The sequence below is a fragment of the Cervus elaphus genome, chromosome 1 (assembly GCF_910594005.1).
Source record: "Cervus elaphus chromosome 1, mCerEla1.1, whole genome shotgun sequence".
Classification (NCBI taxonomy): Eukaryota; Metazoa; Chordata; class Mammalia; order Artiodactyla; family Cervidae; genus Cervus; species Cervus elaphus.
The window spans coordinates 62,492,009-62,515,588 of record NC_057815.1 but is presented as its reverse complement, the minus strand read 5'-3'; the positions used below and the strand labels follow the sequence as shown (position 1 = coordinate 62,515,588).

The window sequence follows — 23,580 nt, the reverse complement described above, 5'->3', positions numbered from 1 at the left end:
CTGCCATCTGCAGACTGGAAATCTATGTAACTCAGTCCAAGTCTGATGCTTGGGGCCACAGTACAGTCTAGTCTGAAGACCATAGAAGAGCTTCATCTCAGCTCAAGCAAGCAGGCAGGAACAGGAAGAGCAAATTCTTCCTTCTTCCACATGTTTGTTCTTTTCAGGTCCCTCAACAAATTGAATGATGATGCTCACCCACCCTGGGAAAGGCAGACTACTGAGTCCACAGATCTAATTCTAATCTCACCTGAAAATGACACCCACACAGATGCATCCAGAAACGATGTCTGACACAAATGACCGGTCAGTGTTAACACACAAAATTAACCATCAAACTAATTTTCCTGCTTCATTTTTAAGACTCTAAGGATTATATGATAAACAACATTAGATGACATTGCCCAACAAATAACCCTCCTATAGTGCCCTCTTTTTCAACCTATTTAGGAAAAGTGTCATTTTGGCCATATAGCATCCAGCTTCTGAATGTCAGTGTCAATGAACTACTGCTCTCTGATCGCCCCTCTGACTCACCACCTGAGTGATTTCAGATTGTTGAGCCATTTCTTCCAACATGACCTAATAAGACAGACTGTCCACATTCACTTATTTCAGCTGGTGGACACAGGTCAGGGGAGAGCGTGCTAGTGTTATTGCCTCAAGGGAGCCCTCAGTGTGGGTCTTCACTGGGGAAAAGGGGGTACTTCCTCCTCCTGACAGCTCCTTAATATGGAACAAGACATGGTGAGTGTCTGAAATTGCATTGGGATCGGGATGGGGAATACATGTAACTCCATGGCTGATTCATGTCAATGTATGACAAAACCCACTGAAATGTTGTGAAGTAATTAGCCTCCAACTAATAAAGAAAAAAAAAAATTAAAAAAAGAAAAAAAATGAAGAGACTTGAGAACAGCTTCTAGGAGGAGCTGAGAAAAGAATAAAATGTACTCACTGACCCACCAGGCTCAGGAATAAAAGCCTTGTTTCCTCACAGTGTCCTAGGTGGACGCCTCTTACTGGTCTATAGTTTCTCTCCTCCTTTCTCGCCCATGCTCCACCCTCTAGAATTTAGCTTTCATTTTCACTTATCATCTATTAGAGATCTTAGTGGAGGTCAGGCGCTTGTGTGATGAGTGAATCCTGAACACATCTGCCCATTGCCAGTCTTCACTTCTTTCCAAGGAATCACAACTTCTGCATTAGGATGTGAGGGTTGCTGAGTGGTTTGTGGAGGGAAGAGTTTGAGAGGCACACAGAAGAAAAAACGAAACCTGCTTGGGTGAGTTTCACTTGTTGTCTGGAAGCTATTCTAAAAGAGGAAATGACCCAGCCTGCAGGCTTCCTAGTTACAGTGCTCACTGAAGATCAGTCTGTGGGAGGCCTTACAATAGGGATGTTGGAAGAAGAAAAAGGCTTTGTTTGTTCCTCGAAGGGACTGTATTTCTCTAGCCTGAATCTACCCATATCACCTTCCTATTTTGTAAGTTTGAATCGCACATGCAGAGAACAGCCAGAGTCTTTGATTTTTCAGAGGTAGAAAGACCTTCCCTCAAAAACAGGTCAAAGGCCAAGGTGGTTTTCCAGTTCTGATGTTTTAATTTCTAACTGTAAAAATGCAATATTTCTGCATGGCTGTGTAGAAAATTTCTTCATCACTTTGGTCAGCCTGTGCTCAGGAGTCTGACGGTGTGCCAGCTGGTTGGCCCTGCAGTCTGTTATGTATTCATTCATCCAAACACAGGGAACTGCTGCAGTTCCTTACATCACTAACCTGCTCCTCCTCCTCCTTGAGGAGGATCTGCCACCCATAACTAGCTCAGCTGAGAGACCAGTGGCAAGAGGAGCACGTGGCAATAATTTCCAGAAGTGGCATCAGGAAATATCCAACTTTTAGTGACAATGACATCTAACTTTTAATATTAAAAAGTTGATTAATGCACTTGGTTGGTGTTAATGATATTAAAAAGATGTCTGAGAAGTATCATAAGACCATGAGGAAAATAAGTTAGAGAAGTCTCTGTCGTTCCTTCCCTCCTCCTTCTTATAGAAGTTCCATCTTAATCCCCATTTCCCAGGCATGGAACACAAGTCAAGTCTCATCTCACCATGACTTCTCAGCTTATGACCAAATCTTATTTCTCCCACATTGACTTTGGGAATTATCATCTCTACTACATATTACTTGTCGCTCTCTCAGCTATAGTCAGTGCTAAACTCTTGTCTTCTGAGCTAACACAGTTCACCTCTGTCAGGCCAAAAACTACAGAATTTTAGAATTGATTTTTTAGTTTACTGTTTCAGGTTTTATTTTGCTAGTATCACAATGAGCTTATGTTGTATAATAATAGATGACTGCCTGGGAAATAAAACAAAGCAAAATTTCATTTGCCAAGTCTACTTAGGAAAAGTGACCCCTTTCCATATAACATCCATAATTTGTGGCTTTATCCCACTTAGAGAAACAGTTTTACTGGAATCACAAAAGAAGAAAGCTCTATATATAAATTTACTTATAGAACCTTTGCATAATTATTTTCTTTTTATGTCCTTTTTGCTTATCCATAGCTGTTTCTTCTGAGGTATTTTAACTCTGTGCTCAGATGTGAGAAAAGCAACATGTAAGATTCAGTCACCTGACACCATGGCTGTCAAGTGGCCTAAAGTTTTATCAGGCAAATGCCATCATGTTCCTACATCTGTCTCTCTGAATGCATTGGAGCCCTGGGGTCACTGCTTAGGGAGAAGTCAGGGGGTGGGTTCAGCCTTCATGGATAGAGACTAGTTCCTTCCATGTCAGTTGTGCTGCATCAACTTTGATGTATTAGCTCTTTGGAACCCTGAAGGGAATATAGATTCTGCAGTCTCATGGCTGAATGTTTGCTCTGTATCTCCTGTCTCTACACGCTCTTGGTGCATCTCAAAATTGGTTGGATCTTGAATAGAAGAGAAATAGTTGGAGGCTCCATTACCATTTGGAACCCAGCTTGAGTCATCAATTGATATAATGTCCACCTCTGACCTTGTTCTTTATCAGAGCCTGATTGGATCATAGTCTGTAGCCATGGGCAAACTGTATATAGCTTCTGAGCTATTTGGGTATCTATATCTTTAACTGGATAGCATTTCTGCTTCACTTTCAGCCTCATTCTTTATTTGGTTTCCTTCATGTAGGATGAACATGGCACAAATGGAATTTCAATAGGTCTCAATTTATCTCTAGCTTTTATGAGTTCTACATTCCTTGGGCAGAGCAAAGGGAAACTTATTAGCTGTTTCATACTGGAGCTCTTTCTTTTACCATCAAACTTTGGCAACTATCAAGATATGGAATATCATCTGAGATGTTCCCTTTCCTCATCTATTGTTTCATAGCCCCATTTACTTGAAGTCCCGACAAAACTTCTGAGACTAGACCATGGCCAGAGGGCCATAGTGATTCTAGGTTGAAGAGTGAGCATCACTGTGTTACCACTTTGTGATGCCCCCTCTGACTGACCACCAGCAGTGGTTTCCAGTGTGGATCACAAATCCCACCTACACAATCTCACAAAACATAAGCCACTGAAAGTTTGCTGTTATGAGCCGAGAACGAAGCAGGATTCTTGGACTCCGAAGGAGAGAAATTCAGTCCGGGGCCAGTGATGTGGCTTGATTGCTCAGAGCTTTGTGTATAATAAAGTTTTATTGAAATATGAAAGAGAGAAAGCTTCTGACATAGACATCAGAAGGGGACAGAAAGAATGCCCCCTTGCTAGTCTTAGAGGGAGTTATATAACTATTAGAAGCTGATAATTAGAGAAAGGAAATGCCTCAAAACTGAGAGAGTTTCACCAGAGCTCTCACCCACAACTTGCATTGTGAGCTAGCATTGACACAAGGTGAGTCATCCTTGGCCATAAAACTAATGACATGAATCTTGAAGAAAGGCAGATTTCCAAGCAAATGCATAGTTCATTCAGTCAGTTCAGTTCAGTTGCTCAGTCGTGTCTGACTCTTTGCAACCCCATGGACTGCAGCACGCCAGGCTTCCCTGTCCATCACCAACTCCCAGAGCTTGCTCAAACTCATGTCCATTGAGTTGGTGATGCCATCCAACCATTTCATCCCCTTCTTCTCCCGCCTTCAATCTTTCCCAGCATCAGGGTCTTTTCCAATGAACATAGATTATTAACATAGCTTAAGAAAGACATTTACATGAGAAAAATGCATTGGTTAGCTCAAGGTTTGAGATAAGGTTAAGTTCAGAGGGAACCAGGTATCACCATGACAGCACAGGATTAGAAGAGAAAAGAAAAACAACAACAACAACAACAACAACAAAGCCTGCCATTGAAGTTTTATTTCCTCCTGCTGCTTGAGGACCTCTGGCCTCCCTATCAAGGCTATTAACACTCTCACCACCAGGGGCGCTAAGCTTAGCTGGAGGTATCAGGACAGGAGACACAACACTGGGCCTAAGCGCCTCAGGTGAGCTCTCAGAGATGATCATTACGGGAGGTGCAGTATCCCCATCATCTCAACTTTGTAAGGAACCACATAGATGGATGTGTGTGAACCCACCACAGGTGAAATAAGCCCAGTGAATTGATTACCTTGTAAAAAGACCACGAGCACCAGTTTTCAGGTAACTAAAAGAGACATATTTGATGATGAGAGTCACAATCTCCTTGTGAAAAATGAGGTATATTCTAACCAACTGTGTTTGTTTAAGAACTATATAATGCCTTCCTAGTCCCAAATGCAGTTTATATCAGACTAATTGTGTTATCCATAATGTGTTCTTGAAAGGCTGCAGAACTTCTACTCAGTTGTAATCCAATAGGTTTCCCAGAAAACAACACACACACACACACACACACACACACACACACTCTCTCTCTCTCTCTCTCACAGAGACTTAGGAGAATTGTAGCCAGTATTATCTTTATAGCAAGAAAGAGCCCAGCCCTGATGTTAACCATGTTACTACATATCTAATCTAAAACAGCATCCTGCCTCTTTATCGCTCACTCTCACATGCTGCCCTGCATTCCCCTCATCACACTGTTCTCAAACTATCATCATCTCTCGCCTAAGCAGCTGCATCTTACCTGATCTTCCCCATTCTGCCCTGGGTCCATCCAAGTCCTCACAGCCCAAGGGCCCACCTGGTCATGCCCCTAATCTTCTCTGACAGGAAAACATTGATAACTTCTCCTGACTCTTGGAGGTGGGTCTGCAAATGTTACAGATGCTAGGAAGTGTCATGATTAATGTCACTGCAGCCTCTTGTGATACCAGGGGCCTGGCACTTCTCTGCGCTCCTGTCAAACTGGCCTTTTGAAACCTATATAAGAGGCTGTGTCTTCAAGGAACAGGTCGTTTCCTACACCTAAAATGCTTATACTCTCTTTCCTTCCATGTTTCCTTCATCTTCTTTGAGTTTAGCCCTTGTGCTTTCAAGTTGGAATTCTTGGATAACCCTTTTTTTCATCCCTATATTTGATCTCTGATAAACATATATGTCTCTGTAGTGGTATCTTTATATCCGATCTTCTGTATCTATAAGACTGAATTTTTATTTACTACTACTTTCCAGGTGAATATCAAGTTTACAGTGGTCTAAATCACCTTTTTGAACTCATCTTACTGTGTATGGATATTAATCCAGTTGCCAGCACATAATTCTTCATTAACAATAATATTTTGAGATTTTTCTTCTCAAGGCTGACATTCATTTCATCTATGTTTATATGTTTTTATATATCTGACTTATGAGTCTATTTATACTAACTCCCTCCTCACCATCATACAGATACTTCTTTTAGACTCCTATCAATAGGAATATGTCTGGGCCAAAGAGAAATCAATATGTACACACTCAAGACTTTGTAGAACTATCCAGCTGGTTTGAATTTCTTCATTTCCACACACCCCCTCACATTGCTCTGAATATTAATTGGGTCCATGAAGTAACTTCTGTTTGTCTCAGATTAACTCAGTGGGGTAGGAGACAGGCCTCTGAAGGGGTGCTGTCAATATATTAGGTTCAACCCATTCAGTGTATTAAAGATGCATGATCTTTGTAAGTCACTGGCTCTATTTACTCATCTGATGAAGGATTTGCTCTTATCATATGTATAAACACATTGTAATATACTATGTCATGATAATATGGGAGGTCATTGCAAATGTCCAACAGTTAATGGCAGTGGTTACACATAAATACTTTAGTTAGAGCAGTTCTTTGTGATGAGAGAACATCAGGAAAGGGTTTACCAAAGCATTAGAGAGAGTCATATCGATATCAGGGGAAGTATTTCATACTTAGAGAAGAGTGGATATAAAATCCCAAAGACATTAAGTGATTTCAGCCTTTTGATACTGAAGATGCTTCTTGGGCATGGAAAATAAAAACCAGGATGGATGGTGGGTCATACAAGTATCTTAGTAAAAAAAGCTTCAGGTCATATAATTTGTTAAGTAACATTAAATAATAAGAATCATTAAATTTACTGAGTTGATAGTAAAGCGTTAAATTATGAAATGTCCTTTTGACTTGGTAACCAAGTTCCTTTCCTTGTTTCTCTGTTTTCTTTTCTGTCCTTCAATAATTTTATCTTGGCCTGTACTTGATTTATAAGCAATTAGTACCATGTTTTTCTACCTTTCTTACTCTGTTCCCTTTTATCCTTCCCAATCCTGTAGCAATCTGTGAGCAAGAGAACCCACAGAAGTCAGGACAGGTAGGAGAAGGTGAGCAGGTGCTATGGCTTCAGAAAAATTGGTGAATCTACAGGAGGAGGTGACCTGCCCCATTTGCCTGGAGCTTCTAACAGAACCCCTGACCCTTGACTGTGGCCACAGTTTCTGCCAAATCTGCCTCACTGCAAACAGCAAGGAGTCCGTGGCTGGCCAAGAGGAGGAGAGAAAGTGCCCTGTGTGCAGAATCAGTTATGAATCTGGGAAACTGCGGCCTAATTGGCACCTGGCCAACATAGTGCAGAGGGTCAGGGAGGTCAAACTGAGCCTGGAGGATCAAGAGAAACATCTCTGTGTGCACCATGGAGAGAAACTCCTGCTCTTCTGTGAGGAGGATGGGAAGGTCATTTGCTGGCTTTGTGAGCGGTCCCAGAAGCACCGTGGTCACTCTACATTTCTCATAGAGGAGGTTGCCCAGGATTACCAGGTAAGAGACCACAATGGAGAGAAAACAGGGCAGAAAATTGTAGTTGATAAGAAATGTCTGCTTTACATTGGACTTTAATTACCTATTCACCATGAACCTGGGGTCTGTGATTTTTTTTCTTCCTATGCTCACCTTCTGATGTCTGAAGGACATAAATGTGCATTTTGACAATTATAAAGTAATAACCCTATACACAGACCCTTAGCCTTGTGCTAATACGTGGAGATTGGTGCCCAAGAGAAGCTTTCCTTACCTCTTTGAACAGGAGAAGTAACCAAGACACCAGGTAGATTGAAATGTAAGCTATTTCCTTGTTGCAGGATCAGGTTTCTTCTTAAACAACCAGTCTTCTCTAGGTGAGAGGGTGGTGACTTCCATCTCTTCAGTCTTATAGAACACATTCCCCACCTCAGGTCTTCTTCCAAGTCATAGAGTCTAATTGCTGTTCTCAGTTTCTGTGAAGCATATTCTCTATGGAAATCAGGCTCATTTCTCCTCCATTTATCCTCTATAGTGATGCTGAGAAAGTCCATAGCTTGACTCTGATGTGATTCTTTTCTCAACAGAAGAAACTCCAGGCAGCTCTGAAGAGGCTGAAGCAGGAGCAGCAGGAAGCTAAGGCATTGGAATCTGACTTCAGAGAAGAGATTGCTGCCTGGAAGGTAGGAGGAGACACTTCCTGAAGTAGTTAGACAGATATCTGGGCAGGACCTTAGGTTGATCACAAGGAGCTACCTTCCTATCTGTTCCCAGACAGTTAAGTCATTTGACTAGTCCTTTTCTTCACCATTTCCCTGATAAGGGTGGGTGCTGAAAAGTGAACATAGAGCAAATGAATACAGATATTGGAAGGGAGGTATTCTTTTAGAGGGATTCTCTAGTGGGGATGACTAGGGAATTTCGTGTTCCATTCTTGACATATTCATTAGCCTTTGACTCTTCTGACAAAGACATCTGACAATGGCTCATGGCTCTGTCCTCAATGTTCACCTTTTTGACAGAGGTTGGTTGGTGGGGGTCAGAAGCAATGCAGGGAGGCAAGAGAATTCTGAATAAATGTGTGAAGGCTGAGCCACACCCATGGAATCCTTTTGGCTCTTGGTTGTCCTCAACAATGCAGACTTGGAGGCATTATTTTGAAATGTGATAGAGAGGAAAAAAAAGAAAATAGCAAAGTCAGCTTCTCCAAAAATTGTTTTCTTCCTCTCTCTCTCATTACTGAAGAATCAAACACAACATGAGAGACAAAATGTCGAGGCAGAGTTTAAAAAACTGAGAGCAATCCTGGACAGTGAGGAGAGGAAGGAACTACAGAAGCTGAAGGCTGAGCAGACAGCTATTCTGTGTACCATGGCAAACTCTGAGAATGAGCTGGTCCAGCAGAGCCAGTTGGTGAGAAGTCTCATCTCAGATATAGAGCACCGTTTGCAGGGGTCAACAGTGCAAATGCTGCAGGTAAGACTTGGGAAGAAGCCCTAGCATCTGAGACATGAGGAAAATGAAGGCAAGGTTTCCATCACTTCAAGTTGCTGGGCTCTTTCTGGTGCTGTCACTGCCCCCGCACCCTTCACTCCTTGTAACCATAAGTTTGTTCTCTAAGTCTGTAATGAGTCTGCTTCTGTTTTGTAAATAAGTTCATTTGTATCATTTTGAAGAGATTCTGCATGTAAATGATAGGCTATAATATACACTATATTGTATGTCTGACTTCATTCAGTATGACAATCTCTAGTTCCATCCATGTTGCTGCAAATGGCATTGTTTCGTTCTTTTTAATGGCTAATATTCCATTGTACATATGTATCACCTGTTCTTTATTCATTCCTCGATTGATGGACATTTAAGTTGTTTCCATGTCTTGACTATTGTAAATAGCACTGCAAAGAACACTGGGGTATGTATCCTTTCAGATCATGTTTTTCTCCAGACATATCCCTAGGAGTGGCCTTGCAGGATCACATGGTAGCTCTATTTTCAGTTTCTTAAGGAATCTCTATTGGCCTCACTCATTTACATTCCCATCAACTGTGTAGAAGGGTTCCCTTCTCTCCACTCAGTCTCCAACATTTATTGTTTGTGGGTTTTTAGATACTGGCCTTTCTAACTGGTGTGAGGTGATTTGTGTTTCTCTAACAATTTTGATTTGCATTTCTCTAATAATTAGTGATGTTGAACATCTTTTCGAATACCTCTTGGCTATCTATATGTCTTCTTTGGAGAAATGTCTATTTAGGTCTTCTGCCTGTTTTTTGATTTGGTTATTTGTCTTGATGATATAAACTTCCCTGGTGGCTCAGACGGTAAAGCGTCTGCCTACAATGCGGGAGACTTGGCTTTGATCCCTGGGTTGGGAAGATCCTCTGGAGAAGAAAATGGCAACCCACTCCAGTACTCTTGCCTGGAAAATCCCATGGATGGAGGAGCGTGGTAGGCTATAGTCCATGGGGTCACATGATATTAAGCTACATGAACTCTTTGTAAATTTGGAGCCAAATCCCTTATAATTCACATCATTTACAAATATTTTCTTCTAATCTGTGGCTTGTTTTTCATTTTATTTAAAAGTTTTGAATTTGATTATGTTCCATTTATTTATTTTTGTTTTTATTTCCAGTACTCTGGGAGATAGATCCAAAAAACATATTGCTGTGATTTTTGCCAGAGAGTGTTCTGCCGATGTTTTCCTCTAAGTGTTTTATAGTGTTTCATCTCATATGTACATCCTTAATACATTTCGAGTTTATTTTTGTGTGTGGCATTAAGAAGTGTTTTAATTTCATTTTTACATGTAGTTGTCCAGTTTCCCCAGTTTGGTGGTTTCCCTTCCTCTGCAATTTTTTGGAACAGCTTCAGAAGAATTGTTGATAGCTTTTCCCCATGATAGAATTCACATGTGAGCACACCTGGTCCTGGACTTTCACGCTTTGGATTTTTTTCAGTCACAGTTTCAATACTTGTGACCGGTCTGCTCATCTTTTCTATTTCTTTCTGGTTAAGTCTTGTGAGATACCTTTCTAAGAATTCGTCCATTTCTTTGAGGTGGTCCATTTTATTGGCATATAGCTCCCTGTAGTAACCTCTTATGATTCTTTGTATTTCTGTGGTATTAGTCTGGCTAAAGGTTTATCAATTTTATTTATCTTTTCAAAGAACCAGCTTTTAGTTTTATTGATCTTTGCTATTGTTTTCTTTGCCTCGACTTCATTTATCTCTGCTCTGACCTTTACGATTTCTTTCTTTCTACTAACTTTAGGTTTTGTTGTTCCTTTAAGCATAAAGCTAGGTTGTACATTTGAGAATTTTCTTGTTTCCTGATGTACGATTGCATTGCTATAAACTTCTTTCTTAGAACTTCTTTTGCTGAATCCTGTAGGTTTTGGATCATTATTGTGCTTTTATTTTCATTAGTCTCTGGGTACTTTTTTATTTCCTCTTTGATTTCTTCAGTGGTCCCATTGGTTGTTTAGTAGCATATTGCTTAACCTCCACATATTTTTGTTTTTTGCGGTTTTTTTCCCTTATAGTTTATTTCTAGTCTCATAGCATTGTGGTTGGAAAAGATGCTTGATATGATTTCAATTTTCTTGAATTTATTGCGGCTCACTTTGTGGCACAATATGTGATCAATCCTGAAGAAAGTTTCATGTGCACTTGAGAAGAATGTGTATTTTGCTGTTTAGATGGAATGCTCTATAAATATCAATTAAGTCCATTGGCCTAATGTGTGATTTAAAACCTGTGTTTCCTTGTTGATTTCCTGCCTGAATGATCTGTCCATTGATGAAAGAGGGGTGTTAAAGTCCCCTGCTATTATTGTGATAACTGTCAGTTTCTCCCTTGTTGGCTATTAGTATTTGCCTTATATATTGAGGTGTTCCTATGTTGGGTGAATGTATTTTTAAAATTGTAATATCAACTTCTTGAATTGATCCCTTGATCATTATGTAGTGTCTTCCTTTATCTCTTATAACAATATTTATTTTAACATCTATTTGTCTAACATGAGTATTACTACGACAACTTTTTCTTTTCAATTTCCATTTCCATGGAATACATTTTTCCACAAACTGAGAGGTTCCAGATGTAGTAGCTGGGTTTAGAAAAGGCAGAGGAACCAGAAATCAAATTGCCAACATTCATTGGATTATAGAGAAAAAGATAGAATTCCAGAAAAACATTTACTTCTGCTTCATTGACTGTGCTAAAGCCTTTGGCTCTGTGGATCACAACAAACTTTGAAAAAATCTTAATGATATGGAATACCAGACTACCTTACCTGCCTCCTAAGAAACCTGTATGCAAGTCAAGAAGTTATAGTTAGTACTAGGCATGTAAAAACAGACTGGTTCAAAAATGGGAACGGAGTACATCAAGGCTGTATATTGTCACCCTGCTTATTCAACTTACAAGCAGAGTACATCATGCAAAATGATGGGCTGTATCACTCACAAGCTAGAATCAAGATTGCTGAGAGAAATATCAACAACCTCAGATATGCAGATGATACCACTCTAAAGCAGAAAGTGAAGAGGAACTAAAGATCCTCTTGATGAAGGTGAAAGAGTAGAGTGAAAAAGTTGGCTTGAAACTCAACACTGAAAAAACTAAGATCATCACATCCAGCTCATCATCACTTCCTGGCAAATAAAAGGGGAAAAAACAGAAGCAGTAACAGATTTCATTTTAATGGGCTCCAAAATCATTGTGACTGAAGTCATGAAATTAAAAGACACTTCTTCCTTGGAAGGAAAGCTATGACAAACTTAGGCAGTGTATTAAAAAACAGAGACATCACTTTGCCAATAAAGGTCCATAGGGTCAAAGGTATGGTTTTTCCAGTAGTCATGTACAGAGTGAGAGATTGACCATAAAGAAGACTGAGTGCTGAGGAATTGATGCTTTTGAATTGTGGTGCTGGAGAAGACTCTTGAGAGTCCCTTGGACTGCAAGGAGATCAAACCAGTCAGTCATATAGGAAATCAGCCTGGAATATTCATTGGAAGGGCTGATGCTGAAGCTGAAGCCCCAGTATTTTGGCCACCTGATGCAAAGAGCCAACTCAGTGGGAAAGACCCTGATGCTGGGAAAGATTGAAGGCAAAGTGAGAAGGGGAGTCGCAGAGGATGAGATGGTTAGGTAACATCACTGACTTGGTGGACATGAATTTGAGCAAACTCTGGGAAATTGTGGAGGACAGAGGAGCTTGGCACACTGCAGTCCATGGGGTCCCAAAAAGTTGTACATCATTTAGCAACTGAATATCAACAACAATCTTTTTCCATCCCCTCACTTTCAGTCTGTATGTATCCCTAGATCTAAAGTGAGTTTCTTGTAGACAGCATATATATGGGTCTTGTTTTATATACATTCAGCCAGGTTATGCCTTTTGGTTGGAGAGTCTAATCTGTTTACATTTAAGGTAATTATTGATATGCAAGTTCCTATTGCCATTTTCTTAATTGGTTTTGTTCTTTTAGGTCTTTTTTCTTCCCTTCCTCTCTTATTCACTTCTCCTGTGGCTTGATGAACACTTTAGCGTTGTGTTTGGCTTGCTTTTTCTTTTTCGTGTATGTATCTATTATAGTTTTTGGTGTTTGCTGTTCTTGAGACGTTTTCATACAGCAGTATATATATTTACAAGACTTTTCAGATTGCTGGTCTCTTTCCTGCTGAGACAAGTTCCTTTAGCATTTGTTTGAAAGCTGGTATGGTGATGCTCTTAGCTTCTGCTTTTCTGTGAAGCTCTTTATATTTCTGGCAAGAGTATATGCTGGGTAGAGTGTTTTTGGTTGTAAGTCCTTTAAATATATTGTGCTATTTCCTACTAGCTTGCAGAGTTTCTGTTGAAAAATCAGCTGATAGCATTATGGGAATCACCTCATATGTTATTTGTCATTTTTCTATTGTTGCTTTTAATATTTTTTCTTGCTCTTAATTTTTGTTACTTTGATTACTATGTGCCTCAGCATATTCCTCCTTGTGTTTATCCTGCCTGGAACTCTCTTTGCTTCCTGGACTTCAGTGACAGTTTCCTTTCCCATATTAGGGAACTTTTCAGCAATTATCTCTTCAAATATTTTCTCAAATCCTTTCTTTCTCTCTTCTCTGTCTGGGACCCTTAAAATGCAAACATTTGTGCATTTAATGTTGTCCCAAAGGTTTCTTAGACACTCATTGTTTTTTGTTGTTGCTGTTTTTCTTTATCCTGTTCTGCAGCAGTGATTTCCACCACCCTGTCTTCCAGGTTGCTTACTCATTCTTCTGCCTCAGCTATTCTGCTATTGATTCCTTCTATTATAGCTTTCATTTCAGATAGTGTATTGTTCACCCTTGTTTGTTTTTTAGTTCTTCTAGGTCTTTGCTGAACATTTCTTGCATCTTCTTGATCCTTGCCTCCATTCTTTTTCCAAGATCCTGGATCATCCTCGCTATCATTATTCCGAATTCTTTTTCTGGAGCTTGCCTATCTCCATGTCACTTAGCTCTTTTCTGGGGTTTTATCTTGTTCCTTCATCTGGGCCATATTCTTCTGTTTTATTTATTTATTTATTTATTTTTCTAACTTTCTCTGATTGTTGTTTCCATTCTATAAGCTGATGGATTGCAGTTCTTGCTTTTGCTGTCTGTCTTCTGGTGGATGAAGTTATCTAAGTGCTTTGTGCAAGCTTCCTTATAGGAGAGACTGGTGGTGGGTGGAACTGAGTCTTATCCCTCTTGTGGACAGGGCCAGGGATAATGGTGGCCCCAGGAGAGCTCACTCCAATGAGTGCCGGTGTCTTTGCCACAATGAAAAGCCATCCCATGCTTCTGCAGGAGGCCTAGCAAGTAGATCTCACCTAATCTCTTATGGGGTCACTGCTGGGGTCTAGCCTTGGCAGGATCCAGGGGGTACCCTCAGGATGAATGGCGTCGGCGAGAGAGAGAGAAGACACGTGAGACCAGCCTTGATAGGGCCAAGTCTGAGAGGGAGAGAGAGAGAAAGAGAGAGAGAGTGACCAGACAGGGGTGTTTGTAGCAGAGTCTGGCAGGGTCTGGCAGGGTTTGGCAGGATCTGGCAGGGTCTGGCAATGCTTTATTTTTTACTATAGCTTTTATACCCTGTTAGTACATTTCTAAGGGGAAGATAGTTTAACATTACATCAGCTTGGTCTTCATGAAACCAGGGTGTTTTCTGCATACTTCTTTGCTTATGAGGGTCTTGTACATTATCTTCTGGCCTAGGGGCCTATTAACATTTTATGCAAGTCAAGTGAATGTAAACCTATTTCCTGTTTCTGTGGTGACCTTAACTAAAAGGTAGCAGTCTCATAGAGTAGAAGTATAACCTTGTTAACACAAAAATTAATCCTTCTGCAGAAGTTGTCAGTTGGGCCTATCTAAGAAGTTTACCCCACAATGACTCTGCAACTTTGGTGAGGCAGCTTCTACCTAGCACTCCTGGCTGACAATTAACAACCATCTCATTGTTACCACACTAGGGCTAAGCTCTTATTTTTTTAGATCTTTAACTATATTGACAATGGTTTCCATAACACAACCTTAGCACATTAAAAGCAAAACACAGCAAGCAAACATCAACCCAATAACCACCTTTAGAATAATTTTTCTTATGTTTTCTAATAGGACTCCTTCACCCCTCAAAAAGGCTCTATGTCTATTAGGGCTTTTATATAATTAGGTTCTTTATGCTGTTTTATGATTAGGGTATTATAAGCAGTCATGCATATTAGTACCAAGGGCATAGAAACATTTGCCCAACAAACTAAAATACCAGCAAAGGAGTTTAAATTAAAACACTCCTTTCACCCTGGATAATCTCATAAAATACCACCACCCGAGAAGCTTATTGATTAAAGTTCTAAATTGATTCTTATTTGGAAAGAGATCAGGGAAGGCCTTCTGCCTGTGTCACAAAAATTAGGGAGTAGTCTATTGAAGCAAGCATCAGAAAGACAGATATCATCTTTAAGGTGAGCGCAGGGGGCAGGTATTCGAAATCCCTGAAAACCTGATCCACCTTGCCTGTCAGGTTTTCTCCTCATGACCTTGTCATGGGTGGGATCTCGTGAGCTGGCCTTTTCGAAACCCCTAAAACCTGATCCGCCTTGCCTGTCAGGGCAGGTTTTCTCCCTCATGGCCTTGTCATGGGTGGGATCTCATGTGCCAACTCCCGGCAGGTCACTGCTTTCCTTCCTTTAGTCCTGGTGCATACAAGACTTTGTGCGTACACTCCAAGAGTGGAATTTGTTTCCCTCAGTCCTGTGGAATTTCTGTGATAAGGTTCCTTTGGCTTTCAAAGTCAGGTTCTCTGGTGACTTCTCCATTGCTGGACCCCAAGGCTGGGAAACCTGACTTGGGTTCAGAATTTTCACTTGTGTAGGATAACTTCTGTAATATATTTTTTTTTTTCCAGTTTGTGGTTTGCCCACCTGTCGTGTATCAGATTTGATTTCATTGCAATAGTACTCCTCCTCCCATCTCACTGTGTTTTCTCCTTTGTCTTTGAATGTAGAGTATCTTTTTTGGCAGGTTCCAGCATTTTTTTGTCAATGGCTGTTCAGTAGTTGTGATTTTGGTGGTCTCTCAAGGATGGGGTAAGTACACATCCTTCTACTCCACCATCTTGAGACCAATCCCCTAGTAATAGTTTCTTAGGTCCATATATTGTTTTCTTTATTTGTATGTGTGTATATATTTGTGCACATGTGTGCATGGGGAGCTGCTGATTTAATTTACTATTCCTTTCTTAATTTCTTGAAGTGAAAATTTAGACCACTGATTTGAGACAAGCTTTTTTGATACAGTGTTTAATGGCAAAGTGCATTTAATTAACTAATTGTATTTCATACATTTTGATTGTTTTATTTTTGTTTTCATTCAGTTTGATTTGTTCTCAAATTTCCTTTTCATTTTTTTTTAAATTTTCTTTTTAAAATTTTGATTCTTTGTTAAACCTAGGGTATTTTAAAGTGTGTTGTAAATGAGAAAATGCTTGGTGATTTCTGAGTTTCACTTCTGAGGATTTCAAATTTAATCTTGTCAAAATCAAAGAACACACATCTTTATTATTGTAAATGTTTATGCTTATTGTTACTTTTTATGGACTAAAATACTGTATATCTAGAAAAATTTTTATTATGAATTTTAAAAGATTATGTGTTTCTTATTTATTGGGTAAAATGGGCTATAGACATCAGTTAGGTCTAGTTGGTTGGTAGCATTGTCCATGTCTTCTGTAAATTTGAATGTTTCCATATAAGCTGTTGTCTCATTAGTGAGAGTGAGTTATTAACATCTGCAACTGTTATTATTGAATTGTATGTTTTTCAATAAACAATTATTGAATTGTTTTTTCAAAGCAAAAATTTTGTTTTTGCTTTGAGTATTTTGAAGTTCTGCTGTTAGGCACATACACATTTATAATTGTTGTATATTTTTGATGAACTGAACCTTTTATAATTATAAAATTGCCCTCATGTCTTTTCATAATATATATCTTAAAGTATATTTTGTTTAATATTAGCATAAATATTTGACCTTTTTTTTAATTACTGCTTGCATGGTATATATTTTTCTTTTTACATTTGCCCTTTCTGTGCCTTGACTATGTCTCATGCAAGTAGCAATAGGTGAATTTTGCTTTTTATACAGGTCAACAATCTGATTTCAATTGCTGCATTAATATATGAAATTTAAAGCAATTACTAATACGCTTATATTTAAATGCCATTTGCTTTCTATTACTATGTGGATATTTTAAGTTTCATTCTTTTCTTTCTCTTTAGCTAGTTTGTTTTGTGTTAAACAGATATTTCTAGTATAAAATTTTAGGTCTGATTGTATTTTTTTAGTTTTTGTCCTAATGGTTGGTGTAATATATATGTTTCCTGCCTTATATAATCTACTTCAGACTGATACTAACCTAGTTTCAGCAAAACTAGAAACTGTTTCATTACCTTCCAGCAACAACACAAAAATATTTGCTCTTTAATGTGGGTAACTAATCCTATGCAGTTACCTGTATTCAGTTGCCTGAATGCCTGTAGGCATTCAAGCATTGTTATAACTGGGAGAAGAAACTCTCTTTTCTTCTGGAGTTTATATCAGGAGGTTTATGTTTTCTTCATAAGCTGGGAAAAGGAGTCATTAGGGGTTGAATAAATAGAATTAAAGAAAGATTCTGACAAGATTCTGAGAATAATGTTTGAGCTTCAGAATTAAACTATGATTAAAGTTGCAACTGCCACCCTAATTCCTTATTCTTTCTCTACTTATTCTAGTTTTATTTGATTTCTTTGTCATATACACAAAAGAGCTCTAATACAAAGAGTTTGTTTTTTTTTTTGAAACTCAGCTATTCTAGTATTTGGTGACATGGAATTAAATCTTTAGTAAAAGAGATCAAATAAAGTGACAGATACCTGTTCAAACAAATAAAACAGTAAACGTGATGATTAAGACAATTAGATAGCTGAAAACTGTTAAGGGCCTGGACTGAACAGACTCAGCAGAGACTAAAGTGCAGATAAACGCAGTAGTACTTGGACGGTAAGTGTATATTGGGAGCATTATGAAAATGGGCTGCAAGAGAGGAGACAATTTAGTTGGTGAATAATAAGTTACATATTAGACATCCTACATTATTGATTCCTGTGGCTTATTTACTACTGAATAAATTAATATAAGAGACAAAGTTGAGTAAAAAAGAAAGAGTTGGAAATCAACTGCACATATACGGATGCTGACTTTAGGGAATAGAAGAGATCACTAAAAGACAGATTATAAAATGAGAAAAGAGTAAAATTTTTCAGGTTTTTCCTGAAAAGCTTATATTGGTATATATGTTTGCTTGTACTCTCAACAAAAGCCATTTACATAGCTTGAGGAATATTAAGATTATGATTTTGTTTCTGATTCTCCAAAGCTTGGTTTAATGCTTGGTGTACTATAGTGTCACTTCACAGTCCAGTTGAATAAATGAAAGAACAATGAATTATTCAAATCACCTCATGGGGAACAAGAATTACAGGTCTCTGGTTTTTTCCATAAATATGCCTCATCTCCGGATACTAGAAGACTCATACTTCCACAAGGGTTGAAGCTTTTTTACATTTTTGGAAACTTGACAACATCGCATGAATATCCTGGAATTATGGGCCTCATTCTTGTCTTTACTTTTTGGCTCTCACATTGAGAGCATTTCTATTCCCAAAATCAGGGGTTGATGGGGTTGTGATTAAGCTTTGTAAGTGGGGGAACCTATTGCTTCTTGACTCATGTTTTCTCTTTTCTCAATAGGATGTAAATGACATCTTGAAAAGGTATGTGTGACAGACCAGAGATGGTCCATTTATGCTGTGAAAATAAAATAAAAACGCTAGAGATAGCTGGTGACCAGTTCGAATAAAACAATGTTCAGGGCTGAAAAAATGGGGTGTAGATTTACCTTAAATTTCTATTCACAAATCATGGCTAGATTGTTCTATAAATACCGAGAGTGAAACAGATTCTACAGTAGGGAATTTTGCTTGTGGAAAGTTCCAGAGTTAGGGTGAATAGTAATATTAGGACAAGGAGTTGCACTGTCAGACTCCACAAATATTTCATTCACACTATGTCACTATGCAACTCAGGTTCCCATATTTAGTTGTGCTTATCATGGGAAGTTTGAGTCTTCTTTATCTGCCAAGTACCCAGAATTGGAAACAACTTGTTTATATTTGAGTTTCTTCCCTCGGTATTTTAGAACAGGTCCTTGTACATCTTTCTGTTTAGATTTCCAAAAGCACATGTGGGCCTTAAGCTAGAATTGAAAGTCAGCATCTTTGTGTCTGAATTTGCACACCTACACAATAGCCTCAAGCTGTTTACAAACACATGAAAATCAGGTCATTATTAGTTTAGTATTCATAATGGCTTTTTCTTCAAGGGTATTTGTCTCTGGAGAACCTGAAATCTCAGCATATTCTCCTTATTAAGAAACAGCCTTTGAAGATCTGGGGATTCTAGGCAGTGTTCTCATACTTGATTTGTCTAGAACACCCAGGATCCAGATCCTGTTACCTCAACTTTCTGACATTTTCTTGGGAATACATATCTATGCAGTGGCTTTTCCACAAACTGATTTTTTTGAGATACCAAATATTTATATTGTTAAATTCATTATTTCATACAATTTCCTGTGTGTGTGCATGCTAAGTCCCTTCAGTCGTGTCCAATTCTTTGCGACCCCATGAGCCCACCAGGCTCCTCTGTCCATGGAATTCTCCAGGCAAGAATACTGGAATGGGTTGCCATGTGAGGGCATGCCATGAGAGAGCAAGACTCCAGGGAGTCTTCCTGACTCAGAGATCAGACCCATGTCTCTTATGTCTCCTGCATTGGCAGGTGGGTTCTTTGCCACTATTGCCACCTGGGAATCCCATAATTTCATATGATTTCTAGGAAAGAGAGAGGGAGAGGTTGATTTCATTATAGAAGAAAGAGACTGTCCTTCTGAGAGGTCAAGACCATTCCAAGTCACACAGAGGGTAACTGGCAAGATGGACATGAGCACATTTCTTCTGTCTCCAAGGTCAGGCATCCACTCTCTACCTCTCCAAGGTCTGCAGGGAAGACAGTTCAAGTGCATCAATGGGGTGAAAGTTTTGAAAGTCTGTGGTTTTAGAGGGATAGATAGTGAGAGATGTGGACATCAATTTTTGTCATCCCTAGGAGTAAGACTTTGACTCTGGAGAAGCCAAAACCAGTTCCCAAAGAACAGAGAAGTATGTTTCGAGCTCCTGATCTGAGAGACATACTGCGAGTGTTTAATGGTGAGGAGTGCTACCCAAGTGGGTGTCTTTGGGTTTTTTGTGATGGAGGGAAAATGGAGAGGAGGCTCCCATTTCTCAGTGTGGATAAAGACAGAAAAACCCAGATACTATGTGCTTATGATGTGGTCATTTTATGGTGAGTGACAAGAGATGTGGTTTTATCCTATCTTTTACCAGTTCACTACCTCACCATAGCCCTTCCCCTAATTTGAAAGAAAATAGATTATAGGACTGAATCTTTTGCTTATACTTAATATTGTGGATTTTTAATATTTCAGAGCTGAGACATGTGCAACGCTACTGGGGTAAGGAGACATCATAGTGTCATCAAACCACCCTTTCTTGTTATCTTTTAGAATTTTTCATTGTCTAGTAGACCTCATGTTTTAAGGCCCCGTGTTTTCCCTCTCAATCCATACAAATGTATTGTCTTTCCACTAAAGTTATTCTAAATAACTTTATTTAGAATAAATAACTTTCCACTAAAGTTATTCTAAATATAGTTTTCAAAATGTCTGAAATAAAACTACATCATGGCCCTCACATAACCCTCTAATTTTTCAACAGTTCACGTGACCCTGAGTCATACAACAGGTAATCGAAATATTGCCATTTCTGCTGATCGAAGACAAGTGACGTATGTGTACAAAGGCCAAGGACAAAATCCATGTTGGAAAGAAGTTTATGAAGACTATGGTGTCCTGGGGTCCCCAGTTATCACATCAGGGAGACATTACTGGGAGGTAGACGTGTCAAAAAAATGTGCCTGGATCCTGGGGGTATATGGTGAAAAACATGCTGAATATAATACAAAGTTACCACTTAAAGCTGATGGAAATCATCAAAATGTTTACCCAAGATACCAACCTAAAAATGGCTACTGGGTCATAGGGTTAAACCCTGATTCTGTATATAATGCTTTTGATGAGTCTGCCTCCTCAGATCCCGTGATCCTGACCCTCTCCCTGAGTGTCCCTCCTCGTCGGATTGGGGTTTTCCTAGACTATGGTGCTGGCACTCTCTTATTTCTCAATGTCACAAACCATGGGTTTCTCATCTATAAATTCTCTTCATGTTCCTTTTCTCAAAAAACATTTCCATATTTCAATCCTTTAACCTGTAAAGTCCCCATGAATCTGTGCTCACCAAGCTCTTGAACCTTCTCACATCCACCTCTCTATAGTGCCTCTTACTATGCGTGCATCTAACACATCTGAGCTTATCTGCACCATTCTTACCTTTTTTCCTCACTACCTCCCCTTTTTTCCATTCAAACGTCCTTCGTTCATCAATAGGGTTTACAGGTTGCATTATGTCATATTTTCCACAATATCATGTTTGCAGTAGAAGAAAATCTGAATTTACCATTTTTCATCCACCAAGGGAAAATGACTGATGCCCAATAAAAACGAGTAGTATCAAGGCAGCACTTTTGACAAATTTTCACAATCTCATTTCCTCTGCCACTGACTGAGATGATGAAGAAAAGCTACTCAATAACTGTTGCATATTATTGAGGACCTATTGTAGGAGTCATTTATAAACAGATGCATCTTAAGCAGTGTCACTGTTTAACTATCATGTTTCTTATTCATCAAGAAATTAATTAGACAATATCATAGATCATATGTAGTAAGAGTGTAAGTTTTGTGTCCAGAGTATCTGACTTCAACTCCTTGCTCTTCATATTATTAGCAGTGTAACCTAGAATAACATCCCTAAAATCTATCTTTATTTTCTTAAAGTAATCTTATTTAAAAAGCTGCATCCTACATAAGATCATTGTCAGAAGATAAATGCTATCACATAGAGAGCATCTAAGTGTCTCAACTTAATAATAAACACTTTATCTATTAATTAATGAAAAATATAACTTTTGTCTCAGTGTCTCATTCAACAGATTTGTGTCTTCAGGGACACAAGGGTTCCTTCTACTAATATCTAAATTTTCATATCCTAGGTACCTCTTTGTTGCTGTTAAGACTACTCCAGCTTTTCTGTCATAGAAAATCATGTACATATGTGTGTGTGATCACAGTTAAAATTTTATTATGATTTTGGTGTTGCTACATTCAGGCTCTATAAAGTAAACTAAATTATCTGGAATCCAGTTCCTCACTTATAAAAAGATTATACAGAATTTACATAATTACTATTGTGAATATGAAATCATAAAATCTTTGTAATAAGTTCTGTAACTCCTAGGACAGAAGTGGTAGTACAATGTGTCATGTATTCATTCTGATTCCCTCTCACTGTGACTGAAATAAATCATTTTCAGAATACATATTGCTTTATTTTCAACATTATTACTCTTCCAGTTTTAAGAAATACAATAAATTAATTAAAGAATGACATTTTCTTTAAATTTTGCCTAACTGTAAAATGTTTCTGTGTAGCTGCTTTATTTTATTTTTTTAAAAAGTTCTGCACTAATCCTTTTTCATTGAAATTGGATTTCAATTTGGGCTCTACTTCCCCAGCTTTGCTTCCCTGGTTGCTCAGCTGGTAAAGAATCTGCCTGCAATGCAGGAGACCTGGGTTTCATCCCTGGGTTGGGAAGATCCCCTGGAGAAGGGAAAGGCTACCCACCCAAGTATTCTGGCCTAGAGGATTCCATGGACTGTATAGTCCATGGGGTCACAGAGTTGGACACAACTGAGCAGCTTTCACTTTCACTTTACCCAGCTTTACAAAGCTATCATTCATTGTGATACATTAAGACTCAGAAGTATAATTGTGGAATTTCTTAACAATGGTGTAGGTAGGTGTTTTGTGTGCCCTGGTCAACTTTAGTTTTGCAGTGAGACTAAGTTGTCAGGAATGAAGGATAAAAGGTGTTATCTTCCTTTAGTGAGATAAGAGGGGAATTATTTCTGCAGGGGATGTTCATTCAGGGTTTGGTGGGATCCCCAAGTCTTTTAGAATTTTTAATCCCAATTTAGCCTCCAATGGAGTTAAAGTTTAAAAACCAATGCCAAAGTAGATCAAGTGTACCTGCTGTCATCTCTGCTAGTTCCCCCAAATCCCCAGCTTCTTTAACTTTGGACAATCTTTGAATTCACAAGGGATTCTAAGGAGAATTTTTTTTTTTCCAGTTTCTGTCTCTGGTGTGTATGCACACATCCACATCTTAACTCTCATCCTTGGAAACAGGGGGAAACTGGTCTTTAAATATATCCTTTGCCCTCCTTTCATCCCATTGCTACAATGACTGATGCTCTGATACACTAGGAAAAATCTGTACTCTTGAATTATTGACAAATGACTCTCCAGGGTCATTGATAACTTTTCTACTGGAAGCCCAATCTTCCAGTTCAGGATGAAGCAACTAGTTAAAAAAAAATGAAGACCTGAATTTTTGTATTTAAAAAGAAAAGATCTGCACCCTGAGGGGCATTCACTTTCTAGTAGTGGCTCCTGGCCCCAGAAATAAAGCCTTCTGCTGAAAGAATAGAACATTGATAAGTAGCTCCCAGTCACATACTCTCTTCTCAGAGAAAGGACAAAGTAGGTGTCCTGGAACCTCTTCAGTAATTGGTGCTCAGAAAACAGGAGAGTTACATGTGAGAAAATGAGATTTAAACATTA

General features: G+C 38.8%; 1 protein-coding gene across 1 annotated transcript; it reads left to right on the top strand.

The window, feature by feature from the left end:
* Positions 1-1,109: 1,109 nt before the first annotated feature.
* LOC122695568 (tripartite motif-containing protein 34-like) lies at positions 1,110-22,343 on the top strand. Its single transcript, XM_043905631.1, has 8 exons — positions 1,110-1,285; positions 6,694-7,174; positions 7,741-7,836; positions 8,399-8,629; positions 18,473-18,495; positions 19,889-19,989; positions 20,268-20,294; positions 20,557-22,343. The coding sequence occupies exons 2-8, from the start codon at positions 6,755-6,757 to the stop codon at positions 21,144-21,146; spliced, it is 1,488 nt and encodes a 495-aa protein (XP_043761566.1). The 5' UTR covers positions 1,110-1,285; positions 6,694-6,754; the 3' UTR covers positions 21,147-22,343.
* Positions 22,344-23,580: the final 1,237 nt, after the last annotated feature.

What these genes read in the sequence shown, in the direction of transcription:
- LOC122695568 (XM_043905631.1), top strand. Translation starts at nt 6,755, where the DNA reads ATGGCTTCAGAAAAATTGGTGAATCTACAGGAGGAGGTGACCTGCCCC. An exon ending in AAGAGATTGCTGCCTGGAAG is followed by an intron (nt 7,837 to 8,398) that starts GTAGGAGGAGAC and finishes TCATTACTGAAG; the next exon opens with AATCAAACACAACATGAGAG. An exon ending in GTAAATGACATCTTGAAAAG is followed by an intron (nt 18,496 to 19,888) that starts GTATGTGTGACA and finishes TGTCATCCCTAG; the next exon opens with GAGTAAGACTTTGACTCTGG.